Genomic DNA, 16,343 nt, shown 5'->3' with positions numbered 1-16,343 from the left:
TCGTACCCACTAGCATCATCGATATCATAAATATCGTCAATTTTTTTAACCAGTTCATCGGCCTCCCCGGCATCCTTTTCGCTCTAGAATGTGCAACCTACCTGGGAGACCCGACACCCAGGAACAGAGCCGGAGCCTTGTAAAAGGGTAAATTGAGGCTCGAGGGGTGTGCTGGGATTTGAGTTATATCAAGTGTGAGTCGGTAGAATGGTTCATTGGCTGTCAACAGCAATATATCCATGTCAGGTTGTACTCTGTGACTTTGTCCACTACTGTGAAGTGTATCAATGACTCATTCCACTTAGTAGTCATTGGATGGCGAGTATCCTATAAGGCTTTCATAGAATATCCCCCAAGACTTGACTCTACTTAGTCTCGGGTTAGGCTATCCAAACACCGGGAAAAGCATAAACATGGCTATACGGAATGATGCAAGACGTACTCATGGTTGTCTCCACCTATTCGCAGATGTCGGCTGGTTGATATCAACATCAATATCAATATTGATGTCGATATTGATATAGGTGACTACCAGCTGTTACTCTTCTACCTATCTTGTACTTAAAGTAGGATGCTAGTGTTTCAAGCGGAAATCATGCCCCAGGACGTGAAGACGTGCTTCGGGAATCTACATAGTTTGTCGGCTCTTAATCTGATACTCAGTATATAAGCTCCACTGAACGTTTAAGCACGTTGAAGTGATCGTCATCAGGTCAGTGATTCCATTATGACACCACCATGACTTTTAGATATGCCATGAAGCTTTCCCCATTGCCTCTTTTATCTTGTGATCACCCCGTTCCTTTTCTGATCAACCTCCTTCTTCCTTGACCAGTCTCACTACCCTCTCAGGATCATCATCCCTTCCATCAATCTTATTGACCAGCTCTTCCGTTCTATCATGCGTGTATTGACTGACGCAGATGAGATCATCTTAAATGAGATACTTATCTCACCACGGAGCGATCCAGAGGACGACGCTCCGTCACCCGAAAGAAGGCGTATTGTGCCGCTTTTTGAAACCCTCAGCTTGAAGCAGATTCTCATCATCGCTCCAAAGACTTGCAATCTCGATTTCTCGAGTTTCGCCGCGGAGCATCTTCTAGGCATCAAGGCATTCATTGGCGAGTATATAGCCTCTGACGGAATCATTCACTCAGAACCTGTTTAGGCTAATTGTATTCTAGATTCCCGACGTCTCCACCGTCCAATCTCAGAGCGCCGTCACCTGAAGCCTGTGACTGACATTCTATCATCATCAGTGTCAAACCCCGAGGCGTATTCTCTGGCATCCCGGCATGTCATCCTCCCCTTCGATATTCACCAAGATCCCGCCCAATTCCACGATAAATCCAACTATGACCTTCTCTTCAATCTCTTTCCTGGTGTCCAAGCAATTGGATTTGATGACTATACTCTCACTTTCCGCTTTCTGGAACTTCCCGCCCAGCCGTGGCCAAAAACAGTTGCCGGAGTCCCTAGTTATCTCACTGCTGATCCAAATGACCAGGGTCCCACGGGGCCGCTTGGCCACTGGAGCCGCTCACGGATCTCATTACAGGGGGATCTAGATCTAAGAAGAAACGACGCCGCAGTGGGTCTGATATTTGACCTAGTTCGGGATTTCTGTTCCGGGAACCAGATCGCGATAAACGAGATCCAATTTTGGGGAAGCTTCGTCATCATCGTCTTAGACCATGACAGTGACGATGTTCTGGATGCCGTTCCAGGCTCAGTGGCTAGATGCCCCTGTTTCTACCTCTTTGAGGCCGAAGTGTGGAAGGATTGTGGGTCGCATGTGCTCAGAGCCAAGCCAACTCTGCCCTCCCACCACGTCGATGACACCAAATACCAAACGTTGAGACCTGGTGTGATGATAAGTGCCGGAAAGCCCCGCGGCCAAGACGACGAGATACTGAGTTCATCCGGCATCCTGGTGAAAGACAAACACGGTCGTGGATACATGACAGCCGCCGCGCACGCATTTCCTGACGGTGATTTCGACACCTTGGTTTACCACCCTCGCTTCTCGGACACACCGCTGGGGAGGATAGAGACCATAGAGACAAACACAGACATTGCCCTAATAAGGCTGGCCCGCGATGTTCACTATGTAAACGAACCTTTTGAAAACACCGTCAACCCCGGCCCTCCTGTCAAATTCAAGGAATTTGCACGTGCCGCCTCGACCAGGCTGGGCGAGTCTTGTCGGATGGACACCCCGTCTTCTGGATACGTGGAAGGGACAAAGAGAGTGCATGCCATTAGGAAACTCCCTCGGGTGTGTGCTTACGAGACAAAAGATACGTGGATACCCGCGGACTGGCTCTATATGGGCCAAGGCTCGAGCATGGCCTTGTCGAGTGAAGGAGCTGGATCCGTTGTCTGGAATACAGATCACCAAGTCACTGGGTTCTTCCGATATGCTCCTCAGTCGGGAATCTTTAAGGATTACGCTCAGGTTATTGCTGCTGATAATCTTATTGATGACGGGTATACCATTGCCTAGTTGTGCCTTGCTTAACATCCTTTCTTCTTTTCTGTTCTTTTCTTTTTTTTTTTTTTTGCGAAAAAGAATGACCAGTCCGCTACAAGAGATATCGTCGCAATGTAAAGATAACTATAAGAGGGCACCCACAGAGCTCAGAAGTGTCTGGATATCTTTTGTAGCTGCGTTGTATTCTTTGCGTCAGTGATCATGACACCTTTGCACTCCGCGCGTAATTTTATAACCTTATATTGCAACATTTTAAATCTGTTAGTCCCAGAATCGCGCTCTGATTTGTTTTTGGTATCATCTAGGTAGTCACGGATAGTGACCTACTCTGAATTGGTTATGCTATTAGTGAACCAAATTGACATATCTTTATCACTCATTGAGCCTGTCTATCAAAAAAATAGATTCATCTACTTTCGATATGTAGACGTACTACATATTCCATATCTTGTCTATTGCTGAACTCAATACTACACGCTACTTGAAATAGCCTTCTGATCTACTTTGTTACTAACATGTGTTTTATCTTAACCATTGCACCAAAAACATCAATTGGCGAATGGCAGGGCCTTAATATCCAACATGGTATCTCATACAATACAACCATCCCAGCAGCCTCACTGCTTCCCCGAAACCACGCTACTACCTAGACCCCAAGACCTATCATATTACCTAGCCACCAGTAAGACCGTTTGTATTCTAACAATCTGCAACCCTTTCATAGGACTGGATATCATCAAGGTTCGTCCTTTTCCGACTGTTTTGCACCGCGTATTGACAAAACATGCTATCAGCCAACGTCGGCGGGCTTGTGGAGTCTGTTTTTCCCCCACCTGAATCGTTGGTTTGATACTTTATGCTTTTGCAGCTGTTCGTAGCTTTTTTCGATACTTAGATTATTCGTTATCATTGAATTTCATAATCATAATTCAAAAATCAACTATTTGTATTGAATGACCACACCAGCAGAACAGCCCGAGTATTAACAGACGAATCCACCCCTTCGCATCGAACTAGCAAATGCAAGTATAAACATGATAATAATAACAGAGTTGAATCTAGTAAGCATTCATGTGCATCACATTTAAAACTTGGCATGGTGGCCTAGAACAGCAAAGGCCATGATACTGTCGAGTAGTACTACCATGCCAGGCAAGAAAAGAAAAACTTTGAGGGGTAGAACAACATTAATATTATTACACAAGTAGGTCACGTAGGACCACAACCCATAGAAGAAAAAGTTTGGACAGTCAAGTTAGGGGATATAGCCGTATAGCCATTAGGGGGAGAGGTCAAAGGTAAGAAGTGAGAGATGATAGAGGTAAGAGAAGAATGAGGTGTGTGGTTGGTAGGTCAAGCCTTCAAGACGCTGGCGGCGACTCTGCCAAAGACACCGCGGACTAAATCGGGTCGCTCCTGAAGGCAGGCGAAAAGCATGGCGACGCTTAGAGCAAAGGCCATGCGTTCGCGGTTTTGATACTATGTTCGTTAGATTCAACGGCACTTGCAAGGCAGAAATGAAGGTGGGACAGGATAAGTGTGACCAGCCATGAGCCGAAGAAAAAGAGAACAGCCAATGGTAGAAAAGGAGAATTCATCACTCGTACCTTTTTATCATAAACTCTAGGAAGCACAGTGGCGGCTGCTCGGGGTGCCACAAACAGTGCCATTTCCTGCCGCTTCCGTGCCTTCTCGACCAGTATGCTCCACCCGCACATCATGCACCCGGCGCCGACGCAGAGTCCAGAATCCCACATCTGGGGGGTTACTGATTTGCTGCTGAAGATCTTGGGTCCGAGTCGCGTCCGGGCCAGGCAGACGGAGTAGTAAAAGATACTCACGAACGCGGCGAGGAAGCTGGATGAACGGAGTGCCTCAGTGAGCGCCCGACGAACGGCCGACAAGGATTTCATGGAGCGGGCACGAACGGCCATCTGCAGAGGGATGTAGGTCGCACAGGCGAACTTGAAGGTCCGCGCGAATCGAGATACCGCATGCCACTCGCAGCTGGGACCACAGCTCATGTGGACCATTTGGCAGGGTATGGGAATGGTCTCCGAGGGTTCCCCCCACGTCAACGGCCACCCATATTCCTTGCACATGGGCCGAAGCAGCGGTCCTTGACCCGTGTCCTTTCCATACACAAAGATACCTCTCCGGGCCCGGCGAAGCGCTTCGATCAAGCGGGTATCCACCTTGGCAACCTCTCCAATCCACTTTTCGTAAGATTTGGGTAATCGTTCTGGGACATAAAACCAAGCCCACATCACAATCGCCGAGCTGGCTGCAAAAAGCCCGGCATCCGCCAACCCAGGTGCCACAGACTCTGCGGAAGTCCACCGACCTTGTGCCTTCCGCCTTGATCGCCATTGGGCCCAAGCGATCGAGGCGACAGTATCCACGGCTCTGGTTAAAGTAAACAAGGTAAGGTCCATCGTTCTGCCCGCAAAGGCGGGACGTCCGTGGTGCTCCAGGCTGGCCGGGGATTTATCCGCAGCCGCCTGGTTCGAAGCCGCCCTGCCTTCTGCACTACTTTGGGAATTCCTGTTCTGGCGAAGTTTGAGGGGCCTGCGATTCAGAAGCTCAAAGCTTGACCACGCAGAAAGAAAGGCGGCTAGTAATCGGATCACCCGGGCATAATGATTAGGGATCGAGGCAGGATCCCTTGACCCCAGCTTGAGCCTTACAAGGCCCCATAACCGGAGAATCAAAGTAGGAACAACGGTCGAACCGCCCACAAGACACGCACAAAACGTTGGGAAACTTTCCAGACGTATTGCAGACGTCAACGCCGAATACAGCTGCCACCTCGGTGTTAATGGGTGTACGACGCACGATGCCCCCTTGCGGGATGCAAAGAATTTGAGAAAGATTGGAGACAGACTGTCAACACACCTCGGCACACTTTTGCTCATAACTCAGCTCACGTTTCCCAATCCGACCCAAGGACGATACGATTCTTGGCGTGGCTGAAGACAAATACCCAATGGCATAAGCCCGCAAAACGCTGTTGGAAAGAAACGTCAAAGGTCTGGATCTCTCACTCTATCTCCCAATATCTTGTATCTTCTCATTCTTATTCTTGAACGTAACACAACCGGTGCGGCCAAGGAAATCGCACGTTATGGTGACATCTACTTACGGATTTAAGACTCGAAGCTCATGCTGGTGCCTGCGAATGACTGCAAGATCCATGATAGCTAGACCAGACCGTCTAACGCATATCCGCTCCTTGGCGGATCAGGTAGGATGTCAGCACCAACTCTGAATCACATCACAACGATTGAATGTCCTTGTATCAGTGGAATCGTCTTGCAAGCATGCCTTCGTGACGGAGACGGACCTATGACTAATTCAGGCGGAAGGTGGGTAAGCGGCTTATCCTCCTTTAAAAGGCGCGAGGTGGGATTGATTGGCCTCGAGTAAATCAATCTGGCAACCAGCCAACATAAAGAGCAAGACAACCGTCGGGTGGCTCAGTTTCTAACAAATTAAAGGGTCAGGTACCCCTAACATCAAACCCGGGGTGCAGCTGGAAACCAACAGCCTCGGAGGATCTAGTTTGCGGGCGAATAGCCTTTCGCGGGTATGATCAGCCCGTGGAGCCGTGTAGCGGTATGGTTCGACCTCGGTTTGGAGACAAATACGATCCGAAGTAATCAGGAAAGTTTCTAAACCTGATCCACTCGAGAACCAAGCCGTGACCGACTTGATGATCATCCAAACGTCTGTCGCAGATTCGCAAGGTTTCTTCCAAAGAGGGGGGTGGAACTAACAGAGGTCGACTGCGGAAAGGATCTTGCCTTAATCCAGTCAGGTACCGAGTACGGAGTAGTGGGGCTATCGAAAACCTCAATTAATTAAACCGGGGGAATAGCTGAACCCAAGAAAGGACGCGCACTGCTGCCGCATCCCGAGGGAAGGAAGTGTTTGGATATGAAGATTCAAGAAGAACGTGGGATTGAATTCTGGGGGGAGGAGGAGAAAGAGCTGGAGATGCTGTATGTTACCGTACCAGATCGATAGACCCAGGGGTAAAAAGGAGAAAACAGGCGGGTATTGACGGTAATACACATACGTCACGCGACCCCTGGCACGAGGGCCCAGTTCACATGTGATCCGCCCGGCGAAAAGACCGAAATTCCCATCATGGAAACTCGAATTGTCCAAAGCTTTCTCTTCTCTCTCCACTACGCTCATCTCCAGATTTCTCGTCATCAAACACATGAATGATTTTAATGCGGGGAATCTTCTCCATCCCGTCACTTTCTGTCATCTGAAATTTCTCTACCTTTCTTGACCTTTTCTTTGGTGTATACTTTCCCACCCCGGCTGTGTTTAGGTTACTATATTGAACCGTGGTTTACTTGTTATTGCTGGGTTTCTTCCTCGATTCTCAAATCTCTATAGAGCAAGGCATGTTCAACGTGTCTTGGTCGACGCTGCTCTCGATATTAGAGTAGCACATGCTGGTGCAGTCGTCTTGGGACGAACTTTCGCAACCTCGATCCCCTCTCCGTAACTCCTCCCCGCCTCCCACTTGTGTTGACGTACCCTCTCCCCCCCTCCCCCTTCCTCCCCAACCCAAACATGAACGGTCCTGAACCTCGCGATGATCGGAATAGCCCTCCCCCGGGCCCTTTTGGCTGTAGGTTCTGCTGCGTCAAGTGGTGATGATTATGGTGTCCGCTGACCATCGGGTGTGCTTCTAGTTGTGATGCCCACGATGGATACCCCGTACGAACCGGCTCCGGCGCCGCCGCCGGGCCCAGCTCTTCTCGACGATAACGAGTCGAACATGCTGGAGAATTTCTTCACGACGTTGAACTCGAACCAATTCAGCAATAATGACCTTTGGATGCAAAACCAGCAAAACAAGCCGTTTGGCACGACCAACTTTGGATGGTCGGATGAGCTGCCGCCCACCTTCGAAGGCTCGACCACGTCTCTGCAGCCGCCGGGCCCCCAGACCAGCCTCGAGAAGCCCGGGGCGGGGATGTTTCCCAACGGACACGGGGTAAGCCAGGACCTTTTTGCGGCGGCATCCATGCTCTACCACACCGGATCGAACCAGCCGGAGATCCAACCCCCCATCGGCCAGAATCCCTTTGCGGGATACCCCAACATGGACTTCGGCGGTATTCGACCGAACGGTCACGCCAAGGACCGATCACATACCACGCATGTGTCTCCCAGACCCACCAGTGCGGCTGCTCCGGCACGTCCGCCAGTCGCGTACCACACGTCTGAGATGCTCTTCGATGTGAGGGAACCCATCTCTCCCGAGCAGCAGGCCACGGCCAAGGTCCGACCCCTCCACTGGGGGTCTGATGTCAGTTTCCTGGATCAGGGCTACGTCAGACCGGCCGATCAACCGGATGAAGAGGAACGAGTGGACGACCTCCTGAGCAACCTCCAATGCTTCGAGCGCCAGAACAGTGCGGCCAACACGCGAGCGCCCAGCCCGGAGCGGGCTACCGGCTCGCACATGCCCTGGCCCGAGTCCGGAACGGCTAATAGGCTGGGCGATGGCCGACGGGAGTACGGGGAGAGCATGGATGGCCTCTTGCAACCGAGCAAACGACAGAAGACCCTGATCAAGGAAGAGGATGAGGAGGATTCCGACGGGGACTTGTCCCAGCAGAGGCGCAAGTCCAAGGCCTCGACGTACAACAAACCCCGGCGAATGTCTTCGAACGCCGTCCGGCGGTCGAGTATACAATCAAATGCCAAGTCCGCTCGGGAGAATCTGACGGAAGAGCAAAAGCGGAGCAATCACATCCTCTCCGAACAGAAACGCCGAAACCTGATTCGGCAGGGGTTCGACGACCTGTGTTCCCTGGTCCCGGGGCTGCGGGGTGGCGGGTTCAGCAAAAGCGCCATGCTCACCCAGGCCGCCGACTGGTTGGAAGAGGTCATCCGGGGCAATGAGATCCTGAAGTCGCAGCTGGCCGAGCTCAAAACCGTGAATGGTTTGATGATGCCGCGGTAACTTTTTTGCATCCTTAATGAGACCATGACATCAACATTTTTCCCGCCCCCCTTTCCTCTCCCCCAAAAGAGGAAGGCTTGCTTGTGTTTAGGGCTTTTTTCTGTGATGAAGCGGTTTAGCGATCTGACGGCGTGTATATCTTGTTGGCAGGAAGGGAAGGCGTTCAGCTATCAGGGACTATGATCTGGAATGTGAATATAAAGACCCCATGTGGAGGACATTTGTGACTCGGTCTGGAACTGTGCATGTGATTATTTCCCATAATAAATACCCTTGTTGGATAGAGAAAGTCATTGGAGTGTTTATGCGCGACCCCTGGAGACCCTGCCTTGGGGAAGCGCTAGTAGAGAAGTAGATATATTGTTTTATTTATATTTTTGTTTGATTGAATTTATTGTACCTATTTATTCGGTTTCTTATTTGATTTTTATTCATTGTTTCATTTATCTTTATCTTGCAATCTAATCAAGTCAGTCCCATGAAGGTGGGAAACCCGCAGTAACCAATGTTTATTATGGTCGCAAAAGGGTTTCGGGGCCCCGTAACCCAAACCGGTTTAGCCCGCCTGGCGGCTGTTAGGCATGTGACGGCAGTCGATCACAGCGAGAAACACGGGCAGCGATGATGAAAGTAGAGAATCCAGACGCAACTCCCTGACCATCCCCGCAGCCAACATCAGTTTCACCTCTCAACCTAAATTAATCGCCTCTTTCCTTTATTCGCCACATCAATTACACGTCCGATCCATAGGCACGCACCTCCATCATGCCTCCGAAAAGAAAACACGCCGACGACGGCGACACGCGCAACGACAACAACAACAACAACAACAAGCGCTTCGCCTACCTGAAGCCTCACGTCCGCCACATCCCCGAACGAACCATCAAGTCAAAATGGACGACCCTCCCGGAGCCCGTCCAGGACAAAGTGCGCGACATGTTTCGGTCCCTGGAGCGACCGGTGATAGTCCGCCACCAGAATGAGCGCAAGCGCATCGAGGCACAAGCGGCTGTCCAGGCGGTCGTGAAAAAGTATGCCCTGCCCTCCCCCCCCCCCTTTCGCTGTTCATCTCTTGTTTCAAGTTGGATTGAAGTGCTGATTGGCTGTTTCAAAGCCTCGGTAAACGCCTTCCTAGGATGCCATTCCCGCCGGTGACGAAGGACTCGTGCTTTGAGTTTGAGACTGCGCTTAAGGAGCATGTATGTGATATGACGGGTTTGTTGAGTGTTGGTTGGTGCTGACTGATGATTTCGTACAGACGTCGCTGGAGGCTAGCTTGGCGACGACGAATGACGGGATTGATCTTTTGAGGGCTGAGATTGAGAAGGAAGAGGCTCTGCTGGCGCAGGAAACGAGCCAGTTGCAGGAGATGGAGAAGAATGCTAAGCGGGCTGAATCTGAGCGGAAGAGGCTGATGAAAAATGTGAGTTTGCGCGATATCTTTGACTATCTTCATATACTGATCTTTCTGAAGGAACACCCTGTGCTGCGCACACTCAACGATGGCCCCCAAGAGAAGAGTCAAGGACAGGCTGGATTCACGATCGCGACGGAGAAGGAGCCCCGTACCATGTTCGATCAGGTATGTCCTCCCCAAACTATTGTGTGGAAATATGCTGACGTCGTCTAGCTTGAGGCGGATCCTGAATTGTCGAGATTGCTGGGACAGTTGAATGGCCATCTGAAATCGATGCAAAGCAACACCGCTCCTCTTGTTGGGTTGAAGGATGCGATCACACGCTCGCATGCAGTCTTGAGCCTGGCTTCCCTTCCAGAGGATTGAAACATCGTGTCGAGTGGCAGATTACAAACCGACCCGAGGAAAACACGGCAACGTTGAATCTGTTCGTGTCTAGCTTCAGCCCTCGGGACCTACGAACTTGATGAAGTATATCCCAATAATGGGAAGCCGGCACACGAAGCTGCGGAACCTCGATGATATACTTAGAGATGCAGGGCACTCCCTCCCCCAGACTGTCATTGAATATATGGCATGTTGCTCGCTCAACTTGTTTGGAAGACACTCATGCCACTTGAGTGGGAGTATCAATCTCACTAGCATCTTCTGGGCGAAATGATGCCTGAAGCTCCGTGATAGCATTTGGTCTGGGAACATAGAATGACCACGCAGTCATGCTTGCAGGCGTCAGATAGGACCTTACCAAGACCTTGACTGGATTTTCCATGAGCTCCGCTTGTATGCATTGCCTGTCAAGGCATGTTAAAGCTCGAAAGCTCGAGTGTGTATAGATAGTGAACAATATAATTCTCCAAATACTTCAAATGCTGGCTGCTGGTTGCTTGCATAGACATGTCATTTCCAGCTTCTGGATATGAATTCTATTTAAGGAGATAGTGCTCTTGCATGATGCTTTTAAATAGAAAATCAAGAAGAAAATTGACTATATTACATGCACACAAATTCGGCCCCATGCCATGTTTTGATATCATGGCAGTAGCCGGGTCAGGTGAGCTTCTTACTCTCATCCATCCCTCCCTCTCTCCCCCAATTTAGTTGCAACTCAGCCCAAAAGTAAAGTACGCCACTACCGATTACCTTCGAGCTGAATCACACTCGAGCTCTCTATATATCCCTCAAAGCGTCCCCCAAACCACGCCAACACCATGGCAACAAGCCCACCCAGCAAATCTCACCAAAAGGCAGCCTCCATCCTAGGCAAGCATTGCACATTGCATTCATCATCCATCACACCGCTACATTGAGCATTGATATTTCTGACAAACCTAATCAGAACTAGCCAGCGATTTATATAACCACCTACAGAACACAACAGCCTCGAACGCCTCATGTCTGAGCCAAACCACCCTCCTTGACCTCGACAAGCGTATCGCGGACACCCCCCTCTTCGCACGCCCCCCTCCACTCTCCGACAGACGCGAACTAGACTCCGCCGGCACCCGACTGTGGAATGTGTGCGCACAGCTAATGGCGGCTGCTAATGGAGAGCCAGACGCAAACCTGCTGTGTAAAGGTTGGTAGGGTAGAAGGCTGTTGTACTAGATGTTCCTGCTAAATTGCTGTAGTCAAGACGTTTGCTTTCGCTATGCTGGACGCCGCTGTACCAGAGCAGCAAACAGGTATGATCATGATGGAAAGGAAGAAACCAGGCATGGGCTTATTCGAATGTCTAGGAGATTACAGGATCCTAGAAGTGGCGTTGTGCGCTGTGAAGTGCTCAATGGGTATGTATATACTATTCTTTTCCCGTGCCGTTCACTCGCCTGGCACCTGTTAACGTGGATACATACGTACAGACTGTGGGTATATTGATCTGAGTCAACGAGTTATTGAAAGGGCAGCAGTGCGATTAGACGTGCTCGGAAAATCGACCTCTGACTCGGACGGGGCGAGACTGCAAGCTGTTACCACTGGATACTATATGTGTCGTATATGTCTAGTGAGTTTGTTACTCTAGGATCTGAAACGTATCTTCTGACGTTCTTTAGTCATGTCTCCTAGACAGGCCAGATATCGCTGATCACTTGTTCCTGAAAGTTCCAGCTACGAGGATCAAAGAAGACCAGGATGTGTTTGTGGAGTTATGCTACAAAGTTGGGAAGCTAGGGCTGGCGAAAGGCCAATATGGTTTGGCAGTGAAGTGGCTGCAGAGAGCGCTCGCAGCAATCGAATTTCCCATTTACAATGAGGGAGTGGATGGGAATATGAAAGAGAAAAGATTTCTGTTACTACATGCACTTGGTAAAGACATCTTTTTCTCTTGTGGAAATATGGTATCCATGCACTAATAATACACAGTTCGAGGGTATCTCAATTTCGACCTCGTGGATGCAAGAGAATATCTGAGCAAAGCGCTGGAGTGTATGGAAGGGGTATGGGTTTTTATATAACCAACTTTAAGTGGCTTACACTCTCTAGGAACACGGAGCAGCATTCCCTATGGCGGTTTTCCGGTTAGAGCTCATGAAAAGAGAGGGATTCGCGGCGCAGGACCTCTTCCAAGGTCAAGAGAGCACAGCTACCGTGATGGAAGCCAAACTGATTATCAACAGTAGTCCAGACTGCCATTCAATCAGTGAAAATCAATGGCGAAACATTGAAAATGTAAGTTACATATAACTACAGAATGGTATCTGCTTACCAGACCAGTATTGTCCACTATATACACGTGTTGAAAGATTCACAGTAAGTGTCATCTGGAGAGGTACGTGCCGTACTGACCTGATAGCTCGGACCTCGCCATAGAGGCATTGAGGCAGCTGCTCGTGAAAAAGGTCGCCCTATTGAAGAGCAAAGAATGGACTGAGAGTGTCCTCCTTCGTCTCCTCTGGATATTGACCAGTACGGAGTCCGAGAGCCTGATGAAAAAGCTGGAAATATTCAAGCAGACAATGGACAAACTAAACGAATTCGAAGAAAAGCTTAGCGAGGAAGCATCGCATGCCTCTTTGTTAGTACGGTCAACACCAGACGATACTTTCTTGCAACTAACCGAATACAGCTTATATGGAGACTCGCCGACAAAGCACTGTCAAGCGGCGATACCTATACAGCAGGACAGTGGTGTCGCTGTGTGCTCGAGCAGCAGATTCTTCAGATTTCCCCAGGTAACAAGTCTATAATATTGAGGTACTGATATCCTACTCGATGACATGTCTCAATTCCTAACAGCACGCCAGGAGATTTCTTCTTTGTGCTCTGGAGCATGGCAATTCCGATCTGGTAGAAGTGCGCAATATATTGGACTCAATGCCAGAAGAATGCGTTTCTTCCCCGGCGACACTATATCTGTTATTTAAAGTGGCTCTAAGAAACAATGATACTTCCCTTGGTAAGACAGCTTCACCACAAAGAGACAAACAACTGACACATAAAGCGCGTGACTATCTCGAGACTCTATGCAAGTCAGGCGATGAAAAAAGTGACTACGTACTGGCATGCGCAGCTGCAGCCCTCGACAAAGGAGAGACAAAACTTGTACTAAAGTGCCTTCAAAATGCTACCAATGTTGTCGGAGAGACCAAAACCCAAGATAGGTGGAATGCTAGGGTCTACAATACACACTCTGTCTCTGCTGGTCTGCTGAGAGGGGTGTGAACTACGCTTGTTCTGGATGGGCGTGAAGAGATGGTTCTGAAAGCCAGGGTGTTTACGCTTAGCGAGAAACAAGCCATTCGTGGCGTTTGCGGTATGACGCTTGCTGCTATGTCAAGAGAGGAGATAATCGTCGGGGAAGAAAAACTCTGAACGAACGGGATGGATGGATGTATGCATGGATGTGCCAGGGTTGTATGTGCCAGAGGATGGGTTGCGGCCCGGACTTAAGGGCTACCTAAATTCCGTGCTTTTTGTTTCCTCCCCCCCTTTTTCTGTCTGTTCTTTATATACATAATCATTTACTTTCAAAGAGGAAAAAAAATCTCCAGGATTGAGTATAGATCATCATTGGACGCGGAATTTTGTGTTTCAGACAAGCTTGCGCTCGTACATTAGATGCTTACTAGCAAGTCGAGCCCTAAATGTAGACGAGGGTGACCGCTGCACAAGCGAGTAAGGCTCTTTGCAGCCTGATTTTGGGATAGAAACTTGTATACTGTTTATCTTCAGTTTCATGCATAGTTGTACAGATTATCTATCAAACCATGTACACTGTCAAATAGATACTCTCAGCCACAGCTCCGAAATACTAAATTGGCATTTTGGTCTGGCTTGATATGCTGATATCCCAATAGACACTAATTCCACTCCACAAAAGCCTCACCCTTCCTGACTCCTGTCAGCGAGATGCCGCGGCAGCGTCTGCAGGGTACCGTCCGCCTTATTTGAAATATCTGGATCTAGCAACCCCTGTAGCCGATAGTACAGAATTAAAGAAGCAAATAAACAAGGCTCTTCTTTCCCCCACGATAAGGACGGACTTTAGGGTTCTTATATCCGGGATTCTGGATAGCTCCGATGTGGAAAAGACTTGATATCAAGCACGGTAGACGCAAAATTTGTAGTAAGTCTTCTCTCCCGTCGCACCTGTACGAGTTCTACCATGAGATCGTCAGCAGGAGAAAGGGAGTCAGAGGTCGAGAAGGCGCCGTCCAGCGAGATGACCTCGACAACAGAAGCCAACGAATCCACCACCATGGCCAGCGAAAAGGCCACCGACGAGCCAGACATGGTGGACTGGGACGGCGACGATGACCCGCATAACCCGCAGAACTGGTCTCTCACGCGGAAATGGTGTCTCGTCGGTCTCGTATCAGCAGTGACCTTCAACATGTGCGTGACATGACGTCCTCGACGCTCAAATCCAAATGTACCAACGAAGAACCCTAACACGATACAGCTCCATGGCCTCAACGGTAACCGCACCCGCCGTGCCCTTGATCATGGCCGGATTCAACCAAACCAACGCAGAGCTGCAGTCCTTCGTGGTCTCCATTTACATTCTGGGGTTTGCGTTCGGGCCTTTGGTCGTGGCTCCCCTAAGCGAGCTATACGGGCGTTCTCCGATCTTGCACGTTACCAATATCGTCTTTCTTATCTTCAATATTGCCTGCGCGGTGAGCACCAATCTGGCCATGTTCACTGTGTTTCGATTGATTGTGGGTCTGATGGCCTGTACGCCTGTGACTCTTGGGGGAGGCTTCATTTACGATCTCATGCCGGCGGAGCACCGCGCAAGGGCGTTGATGATCTGGACGATGGGGCCTTTGATGGTATGTTGATCTTGCCATAAGTATCCCATGCGAGGCAGAGGCTGACAGAATTGGTACAAAATAGGGGCCTGTTTTGGGTATGTTCGATTTTGATACCAGCCACAAGCGTGATCTCACTGACAACGGTATAGGTCCTGTCGTCGGGGGATATCTGGCCGAGGGAGCTGGATGGCAATGGGTGTTTTGGCTCGTCACTATACTAGTATGTTTTCTTCCTGTCCCCTCTTTTCCCCTTTGTACAATCCAAGAAGAGCAAGTGAATAACAACCCCAGTCCGCCATCCTAACAACAGCATGCTTCATCTTCGTCCGCGAAACCTACGCCCCCGTCCTCCTCACCCGCAAAGCCGCCACCCTCCGCAAACAAACCGACAACCCAGCCCTCCGCTCCAAATACGACAGCCAAACCAGCACGCTCGACACATTCCTCCGCGCCATAGTGCGCCCCACCAAGATGCTCCTCTTCGCCCCCATCGTAACCCTCCTGGCACTCTACATCGCGATGAACTACACCTACCTGTACCTCCTCTTCACAAGCTTCACCTACATCTTCATGTCCACCTACGGCTTCAACGAAGGCGAAGCCGGCCTCGCCTACCTCGGCGTCGGGGTGGGATTCATTCTGGGCCTGCTCTGCACGGGCTTCTACTCGGACAAGTATCTCAAACAGGTGCGGAGTACCCGCCCCGCGGTGCCAGAGGACCATCTTCCGCCGACGGTTGTGGGGGCGGTGCTCGTCCCTGTGGGGCTTTTCATCTACGGCTGGACGGCGCAGTATGCCGTCCACTGGATTGTGCCGATCGTGGGCACGGGCATCTTTGGATTCGGGGTGTTGTTGGGTTTCATGCCTGTGCAGGTTTATCTTGTGGAGACGTATACTATCTTTGCGGCGAGTGCTATTGCGAGTAATACGGTTGTGCGGTCTTTGCTCGGGGCGGTGCTGCCGTTGGTGTCGCAGAGGTTGTATGATGATCTTGGGTATGGCTGGGGGAATAGTCTGCTGGGGTTTATTGCTGTGGCTTTTATTCCGGCTCCGGTCTTTTTGCTGAAGTATGGGGCGGCGATTAGGTCGAATCCGAAGTTTCAGGTGCGGTTGTAGGGGATGGATGGGTGTGTTGTTTTGCTGTTGATACTGTGCGCTGTGCATTATCTTGGGGAAATGGAG

General features: G+C 50.0%; 6 protein-coding genes across 6 annotated transcripts; 5 read left to right on the top strand and 1 right to left on the bottom strand.

The window, feature by feature from the left end:
* Positions 1 to 595: 595 nt before the first annotated feature.
* Positions 596 to 2,509, top strand: P168DRAFT_320964 (uncharacterized protein; the record flags this gene model as incomplete). The annotated part of the gene is made up of 2 exons (XM_024840422.1): positions 596 to 635; positions 1,188 to 2,509. The coding sequence occupies 2 exons, from the start codon at positions 596 to 598 to the stop codon at positions 2,507 to 2,509; spliced, it is 1,362 nt and encodes a 453-aa protein (XP_024689963.1).
* Positions 2,510 to 3,727: 1,218 nt separating this feature from the next.
* On the bottom strand, positions 3,728 to 5,579 carry P168DRAFT_47199 (uncharacterized protein). The gene is made up of 2 exons (XM_024841961.1): positions 4,105 to 5,579; positions 3,728 to 3,976 (listed from the first exon to the last, which is right to left on the bottom strand). The coding sequence occupies exons 1-2, from the start codon at positions 5,410 to 5,412 to the stop codon at positions 3,851 to 3,853; spliced, it is 1,434 nt and encodes a 477-aa protein (XP_024689962.1). The 5' UTR covers positions 5,413 to 5,579; the 3' UTR covers positions 3,728 to 3,850.
* A 1,096-nt stretch (positions 5,580 to 6,675) lies between these two features.
* On the top strand, positions 6,676 to 8,758 carry P168DRAFT_273599 (basic helix-loop-helix domain-containing protein). The gene is made up of 2 exons (XM_024835377.1): positions 6,676 to 7,145; positions 7,210 to 8,758. Exons 1-2 carry the CDS (start codon positions 7,088 to 7,090, stop codon positions 8,487 to 8,489), a joined length of 1,338 nt encoding a protein of 445 aa, XP_024689961.1. The 5' UTR covers positions 6,676 to 7,087; the 3' UTR covers positions 8,490 to 8,758.
* A 383-nt stretch (positions 8,759 to 9,141) lies between these two features.
* P168DRAFT_273595 (uncharacterized protein) lies at positions 9,142 to 10,758 on the top strand. The gene is made up of 5 exons (XM_024835376.1): positions 9,142 to 9,520; positions 9,604 to 9,688; positions 9,748 to 9,912; positions 9,964 to 10,071; positions 10,120 to 10,758. Exons 1-5 carry the CDS (start codon positions 9,255 to 9,257, stop codon positions 10,270 to 10,272), a joined length of 777 nt encoding a protein of 258 aa, XP_024689960.1. The 5' UTR covers positions 9,142 to 9,254; the 3' UTR covers positions 10,273 to 10,758.
* A 242-nt stretch (positions 10,759 to 11,000) lies between these two features.
* On the top strand, positions 11,001 to 12,869 carry P168DRAFT_47170 (uncharacterized protein). Its single transcript, XM_024841960.1, has 9 exons — positions 11,001 to 11,482; positions 11,535 to 11,588; positions 11,643 to 11,693; positions 11,766 to 11,908; positions 11,958 to 12,210; positions 12,268 to 12,341; positions 12,388 to 12,472; positions 12,522 to 12,654; positions 12,698 to 12,869. The coding sequence occupies exons 1-8, from the start codon at positions 11,437 to 11,439 to the stop codon at positions 12,575 to 12,577; spliced, it is 762 nt and encodes a 253-aa protein (XP_024689959.1). The 5' UTR covers positions 11,001 to 11,436; the 3' UTR covers positions 12,578 to 12,654; positions 12,698 to 12,869.
* Positions 12,870 to 14,509: 1,640 nt separating this feature from the next.
* P168DRAFT_298980 (MFS transporter) lies at positions 14,510 to 16,277 on the top strand (the record flags this gene model as incomplete). Its single annotated transcript, XM_024838304.1, has 4 exons — positions 14,510 to 14,739; positions 14,807 to 15,179; positions 15,286 to 15,381; positions 15,453 to 16,277. 4 exons carry the CDS (start codon positions 14,510 to 14,512, stop codon positions 16,275 to 16,277), a joined length of 1,524 nt encoding a protein of 507 aa, XP_024689958.1.
* Between the last annotated feature and the right edge of the window lie 66 nt (positions 16,278 to 16,343).

This window comes from Aspergillus campestris (genome assembly GCF_002847485.1).
Source record: "Aspergillus campestris IBT 28561 chromosome Unknown P168scaffold_11, whole genome shotgun sequence".
Classification (NCBI taxonomy): Eukaryota; Fungi; Ascomycota; class Eurotiomycetes; order Eurotiales; family Aspergillaceae; genus Aspergillus; species Aspergillus campestris.
This window is presented reverse-complemented; position numbering and strand designations above follow the sequence as displayed.

Coding starts and splice junctions, on each gene's coding strand:
- P168DRAFT_47199 (XM_024841961.1), bottom strand. CDS start 5,412: ATGAGCAAAAGTGTGCCGAGGTGTGTTGACAGTCTGTCTCCAATCTTT. Junction 3,977..4,104: donor CTAGAGTTTATGATAAAAAG/GTACGAGTGATG, acceptor TAACGAACATAG/TATCAAAACCGCGAACGCAT.
- P168DRAFT_47170 (XM_024841960.1), top strand. CDS start 11,437: ATGGCGGCTGCTAATGGAGAGCCAGACGCAAACCTGCTGTGTAAAG. Junction 11,589..11,642: donor TGTACCAGAGCAGCAAACAG/GTATGATCATGA, acceptor TCGAATGTCTAG/GAGATTACAGGATCCTAGAA. Junction 12,342..12,387: donor CGCTGGAGTGTATGGAAGGG/GTATGGGTTTTT, acceptor TACACTCTCTAG/GAACACGGAGCAGCATTCCC.
- P168DRAFT_273595 (XM_024835376.1), top strand. CDS start 9,255: ATGCCTCCGAAAAGAAAACACGCCGACGACGGCGACACGCGCAACGAC. Junction 9,521..9,603: donor GTCCAGGCGGTCGTGAAAAA/GTATGCCCTGCC, acceptor GCTGTTTCAAAG/CCTCGGTAAACGCCTTCCTA. Junction 10,072..10,119: donor CCCGTACCATGTTCGATCAG/GTATGTCCTCCC, acceptor GACGTCGTCTAG/CTTGAGGCGGATCCTGAATT.
- P168DRAFT_273599 (XM_024835377.1), top strand. CDS start 7,088: ATGAACGGTCCTGAACCTCGCGATGATCGGAATAGCCCTCCCCCGGGC. Junction 7,146..7,209: donor TCCCCCGGGCCCTTTTGGCT/GTAGGTTCTGCT, acceptor GTGTGCTTCTAG/TTGTGATGCCCACGATGGAT.